This window comes from Pangasianodon hypophthalmus, chromosome 29, assembly GCF_027358585.1.
Source record: "Pangasianodon hypophthalmus isolate fPanHyp1 chromosome 29, fPanHyp1.pri, whole genome shotgun sequence".
Taxonomy (NCBI): domain Eukaryota; kingdom Metazoa; phylum Chordata; class Actinopteri; order Siluriformes; family Pangasiidae; genus Pangasianodon; species Pangasianodon hypophthalmus.
In genome coordinates, this window is record NC_069738.1 from 5,065,453 (window position 1) to 5,084,096 (window position 18,644).

General features: G+C 36.9%; 1 protein-coding gene across 2 annotated transcripts; it reads right to left on the reverse strand.

Moving 5' to 3' along the window:
- Positions 1–8,089: 8,089 nt before the first annotated feature.
- Positions 8,090–18,217, reverse strand: si:dkeyp-92c9.4 (uncharacterized). 2 transcript variants are annotated; one of them, XM_053231472.1, is made up of 5 exons: positions 18,089–18,217; positions 16,984–17,147; positions 16,308–16,381; positions 9,064–9,212; positions 8,090–8,975 (listed from the first exon to the last, which is right to left on the reverse strand). In XM_053231472.1, the coding sequence occupies exons 1-5, from the start codon at positions 18,150–18,152 to the stop codon at positions 8,848–8,850; spliced, it is 579 nt and encodes a 192-aa protein (XP_053087447.1). In that variant the 5' UTR covers positions 18,153–18,217; the 3' UTR covers positions 8,090–8,847. The 2 variants fall into 2 exon arrangements, with proteins under 2 accessions (XP_053087447.1, XP_053087448.1); XM_053231473.1 differs by lacking the exons at positions 8,090–8,975; positions 9,064–9,212 and adding an exon at positions 12,824–13,142.
- Between the last annotated feature and the right edge of the window lie 427 nt (positions 18,218–18,644).

Sequence of the window (18,644 nt, forward strand, 5' to 3'; positions counted from 1 at the left end):
GTTACAGCTTTACCTCTGACTGTTACAAAGCGCTGACACTGGAGACTCCTTCCATTAATGATGAATAAACATATCTTTACAGAAAACTTCACTGTATCGATGATTACACATATTTATTTGATCCATTTATGTGGCGCATCCGCAATAGAAGTCCCCGTGAATGTTGTTACTATAGAAACGTTAATATATTAGAACGAGTGCATTAATATAAACCTGCACTAATGTCACAGCTGCTGTTATGGAAAATGAATCAACAGCTTCTGGCCAATCAGAATCGAGGAGGTACATACAAAAAGAATAATAAAAGTACTGAATAGCATCCTGTATTACTTTTCTAACATCAGATGTTTAAAATGGAAGTGAAATTTAAAAATCTTTGCAGTGTATGATAACAAATATTACGTTTATGTACCAGCGTTCAGGGTCAAAGGTCACAACTAGGTGCGCAGCTTCTTATACTTGTGTATCTAGAGCTAATCCTGTGTGACTGTGACTATCAATAAAATGAAATCATAAACCTGATTCTTATGATCCAGGGTTAAAGCTATACAGTAAATACTGTTCTGGTGAAATGCTGTGAGTGAGAAATTTTAAACAGTGTTCATTGGATCAGTGTGAGCTCAGGCTGGAAGTAGTCGTGTATCCACACACACGCACACACACACAATGCAGGGAAAATTTGTGACGTCATGAAGCCATATACATGCAAATGTGTGTGTGTGTGTGTTTCTCTTATTTGCTCCTGTGTCATGATCTACTTTTCTCCACCTGCCCTTCAGTGTTACACAACGTATTTTTCCATCACCTTCATACAGGCTCAAACACACACACACACACAAATGCTGTTTGAAGGGGAAAGTGTGTTGAGATGGTGTACACTTCTCCTCAAACCTCAAGGTCAGTATTGTTCAATCATGTGAATCATTATAGGAGAAAAACTGATATATTTCAGGAAGCACAGATGCACATTTTTCTTCCTGAAATGAACGGGTAATAAATGATAAACCAGATTTAGTGTACGGGAAGATTCTGGGGTCAAAGGTCATTTCTGACCATTCCTCCTGATGCTTCGTGCATTAGCACATGATGTTTATGCATATTCCTTCATTTTCTGTTTATTATATGAATTCAGTAGGTTTTCTTTTTTTTTTTTTTTTTTTTTTTTTTGCTGGAAAAATAATGTTGCAGTTTAAATGCATATTCATACGTTGCTTTTTTAGTCTTGTCATCTCCTCAGCATGCAATTTTGTTTCATAATACGTTGTGACATTCGTATTGTGTAGCATTGTCATGTCCGTTAAACAGAAAGTGTTGTCCAGCATGCGCAATACATATCCTCCTTTTCTGTGTTTTCTGTACAAGGTCATTTTGTGTCATGTATTTTAATTAGTATTACATTTACTGTACATTCTCTAACATTTTGCTGTTATAAAAACTACAAAGTATGGCGCAGTAGTGCATCACACCTCCAGGGCCACGATTCGATCCTGAGCTTGAGTTACTCTCGAGTTTCTGTGCATGTTCTCCTCGTATTCATGTTGGGTTTTTTCTTCTGGATTCTCTGCTTTTCTGTGAAAAACATGCAGGTAGGTGGATTGGCTGAAATAAATCACCCCGAAGTGTGCATGAGTGTGTGTGTGTGTGTGAGTGTGTAGTGCCCTGGTATGGAAATTGTGTATTCCCATGTCACACCCAGAATTCCCAGGATAGGCTCCACATCCACTGCAACCCTGATCAGGATAAAGCGTTTACTGAAGATGAACGATTTAAAAAAAAAAAAAAAGAAAAAAAAATACCACAAATGTAAATTGAAAACCTGCTTTAACTGGTCATACATGATGACATCACTTCCTGTGTGGACTTTTCAAACTGGACATTAAATAAACTTTTTTTTTTTAAAATTAAGTGTATATGTTTCCATTTTAAACACTAATACAAACTGAGATATGCGAAATCAATTAGAATAACCAGACACTAAACTGAGGCAGAGTTTTAATTCATAAATGCACTTAAAGTACATCATTGTTTAAGATTGTCATATCACATTATTCCATCATACCCTGATATCATCCCATCCCCTTTATTTAAAAAGAGATTAGAGATTAGAGCTTCAGCTCAACTGAAGGAGCTGGACAGAACAGAACAGCTCTGCTACTGCAGTAAATTACTCCACCTGCTGGATGACTTCATTATTTCTACCCTCACATTACAGAGCTTACATGTAACACTTCATCATCTCTTCATCAGCATGATTCACAGTTTATTCTTTCAGACTCATTCAATAACATTACAAAAAAAAAAAAAAAAAAACTACGATTTTACAGCTTATTGTCTCAAACCCATTCAATGGCATTATGGCAAAAAAGAATGTCCCAAAATGCATTGCGTTCTGGCATATCCTTAAATAAATAACGAACAAAGCTGCTAATAAATGTAAACAGCAGCAATAAAATACCTAAAAATACCTAAAAATGACATAAATCCCATTTTGCACTTATTATACATATATATATATATATATATATTATATATTTATGCAACTGTTTCCAGGAGGCTGGTGGGAACGTTGCTCCATGTGGTGAAGATTCACGAAGGACATCCACAGTCTGGAACTGATGTCCGTTTTTGTAAACTTCCCTTGCCATCCATCCCCAAACATTTTCAAGGGGATTTAGATCAGGGGAACACGCAGGATGGTCCAGAAGTGCAACGTTATTGTCCTGGAAGAAGTCCTTCGTCAGGCAGGCATTGTGAACTGCAGCGTTGTCCTGTTGAAAGACCCAGTCATTACCACACAGACGAGGGCCCTCAGTCAAGAGGGATGCCTGCTGCAACATGTCCACATAGCCAGCCGCCGTTTGACGCCCCTGCACAACCTGAAGCTCCATTTTCCCATTGAAGGAAAAAGCACCCCAGATCATGATGGAGCCTCCTCCACTGTGCCACGTAGAAAACATCTCCAGTGGGATCTCCTTGTCATGCCAGTATCGTTGGAAGTCATCATGACCATCCAGGTTAAATTTTTTCTCATCCGAGAATAAGACTTTCCTCCATCTTTCAATATTGCATGTTTGGTGCTCCCTTGCAAATTCCAAATGGGCAAGTTTGTGGTGTGGGAGGAGACGTGGCTTTCAAAGATGTTTTTTGTTCTTTAAGCCCTTCTCTCGCAGATGTCGTCTTATGGTTATTGGGCTGCAGTCAGCATCAGTAAGGGCCTTAATTTGGGTTGAGGATCGGCCTGTGTCTTCACGGACAGCCTGTTGGATCCTCCGGCTCAGTGCAGGTGAAATTTTTTTGGGTCAACCACTTGATTTTTTTTGTCCCATAACTCTCAGGATCTTTTAAGAAATTTAAAATGACTGTCTTACTGCGTCCAACCTCGGCAGCAATGGCACGTGGCGAGAGCCCTTGCTTGTGCAGATCAACAATCCTGCCATGTTCAAAAACAGAAAGCCTTTTTGTTTTTGCCATCAGGAGATCATGACAGTGTGACTGTCTGAAGGACAATGATGTTAAAGCCATATTTTTGCACAGATTTTAACTTTTAAAGGCTATGGTCTTAAACCTTTGATCAGCTGATGACCAGCCTGTTTGAGTTTAAATGCAGTTTTCAATAAATTGCCTACTCTCTATTTTTTTGTCTCTTGCTCTTGTTTCTTCTTTTGGCATTTTGAAGAAGTACTTACAACCTGGTTACAATCCACCAATGCGAAGTGTGAATACTTGTAATATTTTCCCTGGTCTTAAGATTTTGTTCAGGAGTGTAATATATATATATATATATATATATATATATATATATATATATATATATATATATATATATATATATATATACATGGCAATGTTTGATCACGTTTCAAGTTTTTACTGTTTAATTTCCGCTGAAGCAGGGAGTGTATTTGTATCTGAGTAACTAAGGGTGCGATTACTTTGTCACACAAGGCCAGTTGGTTTCGGATAGCCTTTTTTTTTTTTACTACAGTGAATGAAATAATACACTGATTTTGTGTTTACTCAGGTTGTCTTTGTCTTCAATTTTGTTTAAAGATATGAAACAATTATTCAAGTGTGACAAATATGCAAAAATGAAGGAACTCAGGAAGGGGGCAAATACTTTTTCGTGGCACTGTAATTATAATCATGATTTCTTTTAATAATAAATGATCTGTTTTGTTAAAAACATAGAACAATAAATACTGTTTGGTTTTGGGGAGAAGTTTTAAAGCTCCATCATGCACTGTGAGGTAATTAAACCATCCAGCAGGGGGAGTAATTCATTCAGTATAGAGATGCTGCCAGAGTGTGCATCCATTATTTGGACTGAACAGATTATGTGTTCTACAGAGACACAAACACAGATATGCATAGGAGGCACACACAGAAAAGTTAACTATAGATGTGCATGTGTTTCCTCCTTTCCTTCTCATATAACCTCTGTCTATCCATTTTGTTACTAGAGGTGGATAGAGAAAGGTGGATGTTCAGGATGGTGCACACAACCTCACTATTGTCTGGAATGCAACATGTAAAACTAAACGATTTAAGCAGATAGATGAATACGAGGGTGTCACAAAAGTCTCCATACATAGGGGAAATTAAGACCTTTTAGCAAAATGTCTCCCAAATTTATAAAATACTTAGTTTATATTATATTTTTTTCAGCTAGCCTTTAAGAATGCCTTTGACAAAAGAAGAACGTATTGAAATCATTCTCATGGCTGGATTGGGAAGCTGTCACAAGGTTGAGATGGACATGCGATTACACTCATAACACCAGTTGTGTGAACACAAATTCATCATGAGTGGGAGAGAGGACTCTGTGTGGGTTTACAAAGAAATGGCAATCATGTAGAGGAGGTTTTGTTAATAAAGTTACATTTTGCTATAAAGTGATAATTTCCCCTATGTATGAAGACTTTTGGGACACTCTGTAGATAGACAGATAGACAGATGGACAGAGCAGCGAAAGACATTGATGCACACAACAGAGTTACACATACAACATATTAACTAATAACACTGAGTGCAAAAGACATCAGTGTAAGAGTCATGATAAGGTGCCAAAAACAACAAAATGCAGGAAAAGACAAAAATGTGATGGCCCCCAAAAATGGAGGTGGATTAAAAAGAGAGAGAGAGAGAGAGGGAGAGAGACAGAGATGTGCATTGGGACTGGGATCTTGTGAACAAAAGTGCTGCATGAAGCTCACACTACAATGCAGTACAACATAAACACACAGTGTTCATTAACATGAACCTGCGCAGTGTATTTACAGGTTCATTCATTCATCGTTAGTACCTGCCTGGTCAGGTTTGTAGCAGTTTAAATTAATCTACTAGTTTGTTTACCTTTTGGGAAACAGAACAAACTAAATTTGTTAGAAAATATCACAGGCAAGTACAAACATAAATGATAACTGCAGTTATAATAATAATAATAATAGTAATAATAATAATAATAATAATAATAATGGTCTTGCACATAGTTTAACAAAGCCAAAAATGTGTTAATTGTTATTATTGAATTTAATAATTATAGGTCTGGATATAGTAAGTTTAAGGATATGAAAATACATTTTTCACAAAAATTCTCCCTTATATTGTATGTTAATATAAATTGAAAACATCCAACAAATAATATCTGTAAATGTAAAAACAAAGAATAAGTAATGAAGAGGTGGTAGAAATCCCTGTTTAAATGTAAAAATAATTTTAAAAAAGTATGAATACCACTAGAATTTTCTTAATGCATAAAAAAACAGGAGAAATGACCTCAGTCCCTGAAGCAGTTTTATCTTGATCATTATGACCTTTTTATACCAGGAAACAGTTACATTTTTTTCCCCTGAAAAGGTTATATGCTTCGCACTATAGTTTTGTTTTTCCCATGATGCTTTGCATTTGTGGTGTTAATCTAACCTTGAGGTGTGCGGTGAGGAGTTTGCACCATTTCCCTACAGCTCACAAGTGTTTGAGCTCTTCAGAAGGTCACTGAAGAAGGAGATTGAGATACTGAAATCTGTGTGTACTGAAATGCACACATACACACACACACACACACACATACACACACACACATACATTGTACTCTTGTCTTATTCTTGTATTTTCCCATAACACATTACTGAGGAATGTTGTGGTTCTATGTTATCTACAGAACATGTATATGGGCACGTAGTCTAGTGCCTGCTCACACACACGCACACACACACACTCCTCCATTGCTGAGGGGAGAATACTGCACATTACATTGTTGCATTCTGAAGGGCAGGTGGAGAAAACAAGTCATCAGAAAGTAGAGTGACCTTGTAGCACACACACACACACACACACACACAGTATATAATTTCTGAATAGCTGTAGAATAAACAGACCCACATAACCCAAAGATGTTTTAGAAAGCTGTTTGCTATACTTGTCTTATAAAGTGGAGTATGTCATGTAAGGTGTCTAGCTCCGCCCACTCATTTAATCAACATAGTCACTTACCAATCAAGTAAAAATAATGCCATATTCTCCATCTCGTCAAATTTCAGCTTTTTCCAGGAAGCTGGTGGCTCTCCAGTATTAAAGCAGCTGTTAGAAACAGCTTGCACATGTCCACCTAGGATTGTGCCCCAATTTTAAACCCTCAGACTACATGTGTATTGAAGTAAAAAGCATTTAGCCATATATTAAATCCAAAACCCTCTGACCTTTTCATGTATACTGTATGTGCACAGTCGGTGTTCCAGTTCATCCCAAAGGTGTTCAGTGGGGTTGAGGTCAGGGCTCTGTGCAGTACACTCGAGTTCTTCCACTTCAACCTTCACACACCATGTCTTCATGGAGCTCGCTTTGTGCACAGGGGCATTGTCATGCTGGAACAGGTTTAGTCTCTTAGTTCCAGTGAAGAGAAATTGTAATCATACAGCATACAAGGACATTCTGTACAATTGTGTGCTTCCAACTTTGTGGCAACAGTTTGGGGAAGAACCACATACGGGTGAGATGGTCAGGTGTCCACATACTTTTGGCCATGTAGTGTATAATTTTAACAAAATATAAACATATCTAAGGAGGTAGTAACGTTGATAACTTATCAATTCTAAAGCAAGAGGACACCTGCTTGTTTTGGGGACACAATTTGACAACTGTAAATTTGTCACAAGCCTACCAGATACCAGCAATAATATTAGGTTATTTGATTCATTTGAATCCAAGGTGTTAAGAAACCACAAAATGAACTTTACACGAGTGATATGAGACATAAATTTAATTAACTGAAATTAAGAACCTTGTTATACTTATATGTAAATGGTCTTGCCATATAACTCTGACTCCCAGTGATTTCAAAATGGATGCTTTTGTTACACCTGATTTTTCTTCAGTACACTGTTATACCTTTTGGACTCAAAAATGCACCTACCACTTTTCAGTTTCGGTAGATGGGCATAATCATATTTGAACAATTTTGTAATTTAACTTTAGATTGGATTAGTCATGTAAATATCTTGAGAAATCTTTAATGCAATTTAGCAAAGTGTACTTTAACTTAAATCTCTTGTGCTTAATCAGAACCGCTCCTCTCCTCTGGCTGCATGGCAGTGTTTGCCTCTATACAATCCAGATACCCGGGTTTTACTACTCTCTGAGGAAAAGCTCCAACAATCTCTGTCTTTTACACATCTTTGTTAATATAAGCTCTCAGTAGTAATTTAAGTTTGTCTAAACAAACTAGCACAAACTCTCCCTTGGCATTTGCCAAATGTGTTTCCTCTAGGCTCAGTCTCCTATAATGTGCTGTTTAACCATAGCAATTATGACTTTTGACCTCTTGCTATGGTGATAGGGGTACCATCTGAAAATGACTCTTTTCAGTTTTCTCAGCTAAAGCAGCAGTCAGAGCAAACACCAAAAAATTCACCTGGTGGAAAAACCAATTCACTGAAGGGGAAAGGACGTGAGGTGTGAAAGATATGCGTTTGATTCGAGGATTTTGCATTTGATCCTCTGTATTTGTGCACTACCCTGCAGATTGTCTTTAATGAGTTGAACACAGTAGATGGTACAATGATGCAAACACAGCTTATCATGCTTGTTCAATTCCATTTTATTAGTCTCGTGCTGATTACAATAAACACTGTAAGCAAATCAGTTAGGAGATAGAGATTAGAGGGCTATCGACTTCCTTAAAAAGCTTTCATGGGCAGCTTGGCATCCACATAAAATGATGCAATTTTTAAATAATCTTTACACATATTTTTTAAATTGAATTCCCTCCCTCAACACATAGAGCAAACCCCAATTGGCTTCTATTTGCTATATATGCTCCCTTCATAGAGTATAACAATAGTGGAATGGGCTGCTCTGAAAATCAGCTTAAGCACATGCATAACCTGATTCTGAATAGAAGGAACTTTCCCAAAATTAGAGGTTCCTATTTAAGCAGCTGAGTCTGAAAATGTGCACAACACTGCACTTAAATTCAGTCATAAAAAAGTGACTCCAATAGGTGTGATAAATAGTCACACCTCCAATATCTGTGATAAACAATTATTGAAGTTAGTATAACAACTTTACAGCCAAATGTAACATTTCATGCTCACAAGGCTTAACCCCAAACATTTAAACATCTCATTTCCAAGTACTTCACCATGTATTTATTATTAATCTCTGAAACAATTTTGAAACTTCTTAAATAAGCAAGATGCCCTGTTTTAAAAATCCATTTCACCCAAAAGTATTCATTTTGTGAATTGATTATATATAGAAGAATAGCAATGTTAATGATATCCCTTGTTTAGACTTGATTATGTTTATACACCTTTATGACAATAGATTATGCAACCCATAGTGGCAGGATCAAAAAGAATAGCTAAGGAGAAAGAGCAGGCCAAATGAAAAGCTATAGCGGAGAAACGATGTGATGGGACTTTGATGAAAGGATGGAGATGCGGCGTTGTGGTGTCCTGGAGATGATCTTGAAACAACTATATGGAGAAATTAGCATTAGTATTTTCATTGTGATAATACAGATTATATTTTGCACTTAGATTATATTAAATCAGCATTGCTTACCAATTGGGAATTCAGGGTTGAATTGAAGGCCATTTATTTCAGTACCACCAGCAAGGGCATGCTCAAAAAGGCCTTTGAGGACTACAGCGTTAGTTTGGCTCGAGTTGAACGCAAGAGTCCCCATTACGAGCACAGATCCATCTTTGTTACTAAACAGAGGGGCAGAGAAGTAATCCATTATTTTTTAAATATAATGTGTGTTGTATATGGTTCCATAATGATTGAAAGAGTCTCAGCTGTGTGTGAGTTAGATTTGATTTTATTTATAGATTAAGTGTGCTCTCACTTGCAATGTGGTTTGCTTTTATGTTAAACCTGTTCTTCCCAGTTAACCTCTCAGGATTGGATACTGCTTTAACAGTTCTATCCTAAGATAGGATTCTCCTTTATCAGAGCAATATTTAGATTGGATCCTGCTTGAACAGCTCTGTAACTTGATTGGCTTTTGCTTTAACAGCTCTACATTTTGATTGGATTCTGCTTTTACAGCTCTATGTTTGGATTTGACCCTACTTTTGACAGCTCTACTTTTTAGATTGGATCCTGCTTGAACAGCTCTGTAACTGGTTTGGCTTTTGCTTTAACGGCTCTATATTTTGATTGGATCCTGCTTTTACAGCTCTATGTTTGGATTTGACCCTACTTTTGACAGCTCTATGTTTTAGATTGGATCCTGCTTGAACAGCTCTGTAACTGGATTGGCTTTTGCTTTAACGGCTCTATATTTTGATTGGATCCTGCTTTTACAGCTCTATGTTTGGATCTGAGCCTACTTTTGACAGCTCTATGTTTGGAATTGGATCATGTTTTCACAGCTCTTATGTTTGGATTGGACTCTGCACTCTGAACAATTATGCAAACACACACACACATGCTGTAAGGAACTTATCATACTTGTTTAATTCCATTTTATTTGTTTTTGCTGTTTACAACAGGCATTAAGACAATGTAGATAAATCAGCTCTACAGAAGTTTGCATCCATTCCTCTAATGATTAAGTGACAATGACAGTAATGGTAAGAAAACAGAAATAAAGAAAAGAAACCTTATACATAGATTTGCTCTTCTGAGGGATACTGAATAGGGGAAGTATGTTATAATATTGTGAAGGCAAGTTTAAAACATAGGTTCTCATAAACATATAGGACAGAAGAGCAATGACTGATGTTAAAAGTTTGTTAAAGAGCAACTCATGAAAAATTGTATTATCAGAATTGTAATAATTTCTGACAAAACCAACAGTGATGTTCTGTTACTAGTGTATTTTACAAATGTGTGGTCTTAGGCATGTGTGCCGCATTAAGATGTCTATTTTATTCCCAAGCTGTAAAAACGCATCTTTCCGCTGGTATATGTGACCAAACATGATGGTTTACCAGACTTTGTAAATGTCTTGTATTTTAGAGGTGAGGTAGTGGTGGGAGGTTTACAGGCAGGCTATTAATGAGAGACTGGAGAAAACAGTGGAGATTTTTAAATATCATTTCGACTATGTTTACATTGGGCTTTTGTTTCTGTTTTAATCCTGTATCCACCCCTCTCCTGTCATTGGCCTGTTACCCATTGTGTGCACCTTTTCTGTGTTTAGTCCTTTATTAGTTTATCCTTATCATCAAAGCCTTATCATGCATTTCTAGCATTAAATCAAAGCTTTGTTTTCTAGTTCTGGTTCTGTGTGCATTATTTCTTGGTTTTAAACTAACGATTATGGATTATGGTTTGTTGCTGTCTGCCTGTGCTCTGACACCCACTTGGATCTCTGACTATGATTATCCTTAATCAAGCACATCGTAAGTTTACACACTTGTGTCCTGTCTCTTTTCACTGCTTATAACACTGACAAACAAATAACGTGGAGCCTCTTCAGTGGATTCCCTCCTTCTAAAGGATTAAGCTAACGGCTGGTGATGCAGATGTTATTTGAAGACAGGATGTGTGAATAAAGAGGAGTTGCTCTTTAAAGACAGATCTTAACAAAGCCTTTTGAGGGTTTAATTTTTATGTATTTTATTGTGAATGTAATATCATATGTCTAATTTTACATGAAATCTGTTTTTTTTTTTAATTAATTTGAATTAGTGGTTTTAGTAATGGTAGGAGAGTCATCAAAAGAATGGTTCCATCCTGACTTAATAGACTTAATAGACTGGATGGGTTGTAGAAGTAGTAGTAGGAGTAGTGATTAAAATAAATTTTACACCTTAGCTTGGAGTAGTGGTTGGCAGAGTAGGAGTGGTAGTAGAAGTAGTTGTAGGAGTGGTGGTAGGAGTAGTGATTGGAGTAGTCGTATGCTAAGACATGATGATTAATTATCTGAAGTATAGGACTAGTGACTGAAAGAAAGAGTATACAAAGTAATGGATAAGGGGTAGGAATTGAGATAGGAGTTAGGAAGATAGAGAGAGGAATAGAGAATAGAGATGTTCCTGGTATGACTCTGAGAAGAGCTCAGTGTTAGTATTTTTCAGTATGACTATTTATGTTATAATTTACACTATAGATAAGAAAGTATTTATTCTTAACCTATGTGGGTTCAGGCTTTTTGATTTCCATTCTTTTTATTTCTTTTCTGCCATTGACATTAATTTGTGGTAAGAATAGATAGTTGTTGCTGCATGGAGAACAGAAGTTTTAGTTAGATAAAGTGTATGGCTACAAAGAATATTACAGGTTAGATGTGTCTAATAAAGAGGCCAGTAATTGTACCCAGTGTTTAAACAGCACCACTGACACAACAACCACTAAGATGCCACTGCCATGTCAGTGTCACTGCTATTCAGCATGTGGTAGGAGTAGTGGTAGTGGTTCATCAAGTGGTAAGGGTAATGGTTCAGGGACTGGTGCAGGCAGTGGGTCGGGGAGTGGTTGGGCGAGTGGGGTAGAAGAAATTGTAGGAATAGTGGATGTAATAGTTGTAGGAGTAGTTGTGGGAGTATTGGTAGGTGTATCTGGAGGAGTAATGGTTGAAATAGTTGCATTGGCAGTTACAGGAGTAGAGGTTGGAGTGGTGGAAGAAGTAATTGGAAGAGCAGTGGTTGGAGTAATTGGAATAGTGTTGGATGAAGTAGGTGTATATCCAATTATAGAAGCAATGGTAAGAGTAATTGGAGGAGTAGTGATTGGAATACTTGGAGAATTAGATGGAATAGTTGTGGTAGGAGTATCTGGAAGAGTAGTGGTTGGAATAGTGGTAGGATAGGAATTGCGGAAGAGTGGTAGGGGTAGTGGTTCTGTGAATGGTAGGGGTAGTGGTTCAGCGAGTGGTAGGGGTAGTGGTTCATCAAGTGGTAGGGGTAGTGGTTCAGCGAGTGGTAGGGGTAGTGGTTCTATGAATGGTAGGGGTAGTGGTTCTGTGAATGGTAGGGGTAGTGGTTCTGTGAATGGTAGGGGTAGTGGGTCATCAAATGGTAGGGGTAGTGGTTCTGTGAATGGTAGGGGTAGTGGGTCATCAAATGGTAGGGGTATTGGTTCTGTGAATGGTAGGGGTAGTGGTTCATCAAGTGGTAGGGGTATTGGTTCTGTGAATGGTAGGGGTAGTGGTTCTGTGAATGGTAGGGGTAGTGGGTCATCAAATGGTAGGGGTATTGGTTCTGTGAATGGTAGGGGTAGTGGTTCATCAAGTGGTAGGGGTATTGGTTCTGTGAATGGTAGGGGTAGTGGTTCTGTGAATGGTAGGGGTAGTGGTTCTGTGAATGGTAGGGGTAGTGGGTCATCAAACTAGTAGTTTTAGGAGTAATTGGAGTTATAGTGTTTGGAATACATGTAGGAGTATTTGGAGGAGTAGTGGTAAGAGTAATGGTTGGATGGGCAGTGCTCATCGGTGCAGAAGTTGATCCCCGTATGACTGTGTGAAGAGGTTAGTGTTAGTATTTTTCATTATGGTTGTTATGTTATATTTTGCACTTTAGATAAGTCAATATTTTTTCTTACCCTGTGTGAATTCAGGGTTGATAATCAGGCCGTTTATTTCATTTCTGCTATTGATGGCCTGCAGAAATAGGTATTTAATCACGATGGAAGGGAAATCGCCTGAGTAGAATATGATGGTGGTCTCAACAACCACAGATCCAGACTTGTTACTAGACATGGAACCAGAGAGATAATAATTTTGTCAGATTATAATCTGAATCAGAATCTTTTACTCTCTAAAAAAGGTGTCACTGGTTGATGTGGTGGAGTGCAGATTTCCTCACAACCTTTACCAATGCCTGAAAGAGTGGCATAAATGTAATTTAGCCCCCTATTGCACACATTATGAAAGAAATGTTTTAAAAATGTTTGATTTACTTTTCTGGCATAAAATAAACTTATTATTAAGTTTATATTATATATATCTTTATACATATATATATATATATATATATATATATATATATATATATATATATATATATTCTTGGATACAGGATACTTGCATCTGCCTCGGATTTCCACCTACAAGGGCAAATGGTCTGTTTTGTCATGTCAAACATTTCCAGGTCAAATCTGTAGCCCTCTTGGGATTTTCATGTATTGTCATACTTGATTTCAGTGAGCAATTTGTTTGTCTCAGTGGTTTTTATCTAATTCTGTGACTGCAACATTGGCTACTCACTGGCCTCCTCACTGGTTTCCTCTCTGTCATTTTCAATCTCAAACTCCTCCAACTTAACTGCTGCCTCATCATAAAATCTTAGCTCATCCTAAGTGTGCTCTAGTGAAAGAGCTCTTTTTTCCACTCTTTTGTTTCTGCAGTGCTATGAGGTTTTCATTTTCTGAGTAAAAAAGGGTGACATTAATGTATTGGTTCCCAATCCTGGTCTTGGAGTACCAGCTGTTCTACACATTTTAGTATTTTCCTGCTCCTAAACCAGCTTAAACTAGTCAACTAGTCAGCTAGTTTACAGTGGAAGTGGGTGTGTCAGAGCAGGGACAACACTAAAATGCATATTACTAGAGTACGCCAGGCATGACCTGGGTTGGAACCTGTACATTAGGAGTAATATACTGTACACTGTCACGAGAGAGAATCATATAAAATAGATACTGAAAAAGGCAAATACTCTAATAATTTTACACATTTATGCAATTCCTGATAACACAAATATTTCATTTGATTTTAAATGTTTAGAAAAGAAGTTCACTAACTAACAAATGTGAATCTAATTTTTGATGGGTGAGAAAATCAAGAACATTCTGAGGGCAGTTCTCCAGAGCAAAAGTGTGTATCATCCACATGGTGCACAATGCCAAAGAAGAAGACTTTAAAATGGGCTCCAGGAAGTATTTTGACCAATAAAAGCTGTTTATTGGTTGATTTCAAGCCACTTCTTAATTAATAACACTTTTACTGCCAATTAATACGTATTCTATAATGTCTTTACAAAATGAAAAATGGGTTTGTTACCCTGAGGCAACAGTGTGCAATAGAAGGTTAACAGGTGAGGGGAAGAAAGCCATGCAGGTCTGAGTTAGTCTGTGTCATGGCAAATGCCGTCATAGAACCAGTCCTAGTTGGCCTGGGGAAAGTTCAGATTAAAAAAAACTTATCCAAGGTGGAGCCATTCTTTTGCCCACTAAAAGGTATTCATTCTGAAAGAACAAAAGTTGGTGTCATTTTAGAATAGATATTGTTGCTGCATGCAGAACCCAAGTGTTATTTAAGGTTATAGATTTTTGGCTACAAGGATGATTGAGAGGTTAGGTGTGTCTAATAAAGGGGCCAGTAATTGTACCCAGCATTTAAACACACTAACAACACCATTGATACAACACCCAGTAGGATGCCTCTACCATGTCAGTGAATCTGCTTTTGGGGGAATGGTAGGAGTATTGGTTGGGCGCGTGGTGGGAATAGTAGTGGGAGTGGTAGAAGTACCGGCTGGGCGAGTGGTAGGAGTAGGAGTAGTAGTGGGTTCACACATAAATATGTAATAGAAAGGATGATTGGTTGAAATAAAGGTTTCACAAGGATAAGTGGTTAGACGAATAGTTGAAGTAGGGGTGGTTGGAGTGGTTGGATTGGAAGTGCTGGAGACACTTGGCACATGAGCTGATCCTGTTATGACTGTATAGAGAAATTAGTGTTAGTATTTTTATTATGATAATGAAAGCTATATTTTGAAGCCCAGCACTCATGCTTACCCTGTGTGAATTCAGGGTTGATTTTAAGCCCGTTTATTTCATTGCTGCCATTGATGGCCTGCAGAAATAGATATTTGATCACCACAGAATTGGTTTGTCTTGTGAGGAACATGAGGTTGGCCTGAACAACCACAGATCCAGTCTCGTTACTAGACATGGGATCAAAGAGATAATAATTAGGAGGGCAATTTATAATCTACAGGAAAGTGTATCACTGCGGTGACTTGACTCCCCACGTACAACTCAGATACAAAGAGCTGATTCATTTGTGAATTCGCCATATAAACTTCTAACCTTTGCATGCTTATGTAAGCTAATGTAGTAACTTGAGCACAGATCGTTTTCATTCACACCATCTACCTGTTGTTTTAAGGGATGTGTTTAAATCTATCAATGATGTAGCTAAACAACACCCAATACTAAAAGCATCCTTACCTTTTTTTTGCTGTGTATCATTATCATTATCAATATTCATTATCCATGTTCATGAATATAAGACAACAGCAACAATAAAATCATGGGATCTTGGAATCAGTTCATTCACTGGTAGGATCCTCGGATTTTGGTTCATTTTTATCTTGAACAATGACAATGGATAACAATGACAACGTTCAGTTTCAAAATAGTCTTCTTAACATATCAGATTAATGGTGTCTTGTGTTACAGTTTTGAGTTTAAACTGTTAGTTAGAATTTCAGTAGAATTTTTAACTTATAATAGCGACACTGTGTACATGCTACAAGGTTCGATTCAGATGGACTTTTGTTTAAAATGTTCACAAGTCAAAAACCACTGACTGGTGCTCAAGCTAACTAGTTAACTACTACTCAAATATGTACAGTATGTCCAAAAGCTCATCAACACTGCTACACCTGATACACTTAGAGCAGCATCACTGCTGTACTGAGAAAGAACCACATCAGAAGCCACTTTAGGGCTGATCTCAGAGTTTCAAATGTTGGAAATGTTCTTGTTTGTTGGAAACGTTCACTCATTCTCTTTCTCACTTTCAGTAACTGTTTTTTATCCTGGTCAGGGTGAAATAAACCATTCAGATTTGTGTACTTATAGAATAAAACCTGATGCTTGATGAGGAAGTAAACTGTTATTTAAGGTCATACCTGAAGGTCATGGCTGTTACACCTCGGTACAATGTGTGTGTGTCACAAGTGGGGCAGCCGTAGACAGAGTAGAGCTGGGAAGAAAGAACAAGTTCACGTTTAGAGATTCTTAAATCTTTCTTTTCCTATAATACTAAGTCAAGGCAGATTGATACATTTTGACTTACAATAACCAGACATATCTCAATGACCTAGCTGACATTTCTAGCTTTTTTTTACTTCTTACATTGTCTCACTGGTGAATTTGTCTAAAAAAAGTCCATATTTGGATTTCCTTCAGTTGTTTCTTTAATTTTGAACTCTCACTGAGTGACGAATCTGAACTCAGTCATGAATTTAGAATTTTATGCAGATTTTTTGAAATCTAGAAAATGCAAATTGACAGAATTGTCAGAAAAGATTTGGGGAATGTTTCCTTTACATTGCTGTCAAATTACAGGCTGATAGCAACAACCTGTGATAAGACCAACACTGGAAATATTGAAATTATTGAGTGAATATCAAATCCATTTTGATATTCAGTAATTGCCACATGAGACATTGAAATATGATAAAGACTGAGCTTAGATAGAGTATGATGTGCATGTCTTGGATTTGCTCTTTAGACATGACAAATCTCATAATGAATAAAGTTATTTATTTTTCCTGTAAGACGTTAACAAGGTAAATCGCTCACCGCACAGCTAACTTCCTCATACATCAAATTATAGTCTTGAGATTTAGTGTTGAGGAGAGAATCATTGTAGATGCGGTTGGTGATGTCCATGGTGAAGTCATACGTGAAGGACGGTTCCGTGTTCGCTGCTTTTGACGTCACCAAACTTGCACCTTCAGCAGAGCCTGCAGTGGGACAAAGAATTACAAGGGAATAACTTTTGCTTTTTTAAATACTATTTTTTTAAATTTATTTTAATAATAATTTAGTTTAAACCATAGCAGCTACACCTGCTATCATCTAGTGTCTAATACTGAACTAAATAATTCACATTAAATCCAAAGTTTTTTGGGTTTTTTTTGCTTTCATCTATCACAATTCCAATGAATCATGAGATCAGGTTGGTTTTATAGGTTTGTCTGTGGACAGTCACAAACACTGCAAATATGAAATATTCCTTAGTGACTATGACCAACATCACAAACAGGTCTATTAAATAAATGTGAATGGTGAAGATACCAATAAATGGCAAATTGCATTTTTACACAATCCTCAAATGTGCATGTTTATGTGTAAATGTGTAAATGGATTAAAACATGATATTGTACCACAAAAGTAATTTCAGTCTCCAATCACAGGCTTGTTTTTTAACTCAACAAACACCCCAACAGATATACAGTAGGGTCCAAAGGTCTGTGACCACATTGAAAATTTGGGATTTTTTAAAATATAAAACTGGAAATAAACAGAAAATTTAAAAATTAAAACAATGAAAGTAAATGTTTAATATTTTGAATATTCAGTATTCAAGATTCTGCACTATTCCTAAAAAAAGAATGCATAATAGAAAAATTTTCCAAACTGTATGTAAAATAAAACCAAAGAACTGGTCATTAAAATATCTAATGCTTCAACTTGAAGAAAACTTAATTCATTAATTCATTATTTGTTCTCTGTTCCTATTATTTGAGACTCTGTATTGCACATATGCTAACATGATTCCCAGCTGTCTGAACATTCAGGAGTCATTACGCCATCTAATATTACTTTAAACTACAGGCATAACAACTTAGAGTAGCATTTACCACAGACAGAGCATGAGCTTCACCCTAAAAAGATTTCTTACCTGACAGCACTAACACGGCGATGCAGAGAGCCGCCCATGCGTACCGCATCATGAAGACCTCCATCTGTAAGAAACACAAAGTCAGTGTTGGATGTGGAAGTGAAATATTCTGAGACGAAAAAGTGTGAGTGTAGCTTAACAAATCGAAATGATCTCACTGCAAAGCAGCTGATATCTCTTATGAAGAGGCCAAGATACGGAAACAGGTGTGGTTAAACAACAAAAAAACACAACTAGAAGGAAACTTTTTTTTATTATTAATGTGTGTCCTGTAACTCTGATTCATTAACTGTAATCATGGCTAGTTTGTTTGATATAAAAATAATATTATCTACATCAGCTTGTGTCAATATTTTATGGTACCTTACTCTTTCCAATGCAAATCACATGAAGTGTTTTATCAAAAATATTTTAGCAAAGAGAAAGAAGAAGCATTTTTCAGCATATAAAGTTAAACCTAGAAGATTCACCAATAATTCTATGGGAGTGGTTCAGCTCAAGGTCATGAAGGATTACACATTGAAGGGAATTGAATGTATATACATATAATTTCACT

Bases quoted from the DNA above. Each gene is read 5' to 3' on its own strand.
- si:dkeyp-92c9.4 (XM_053231472.1), bottom strand. From the start codon at position 18,152: ATGGAGGTCTTCATGATGCGGTACGCATGGGCGGCTCTCTGCATCGCC. The intron at 16,382-16,983 runs GTGAGCGATTTA...CTTTCTTCCCAG, and splicing joins ATGAGGAAGTTAGCTGTGCG to CTCTACTCTGTCTACGGCTG. The intron at 8,976-9,063 runs GTAAGCAATGCT...TTCTCCATATAG, and splicing joins CAACCCTGAATTCCCAATTG to TTGTTTCAAGATCATCTCCA.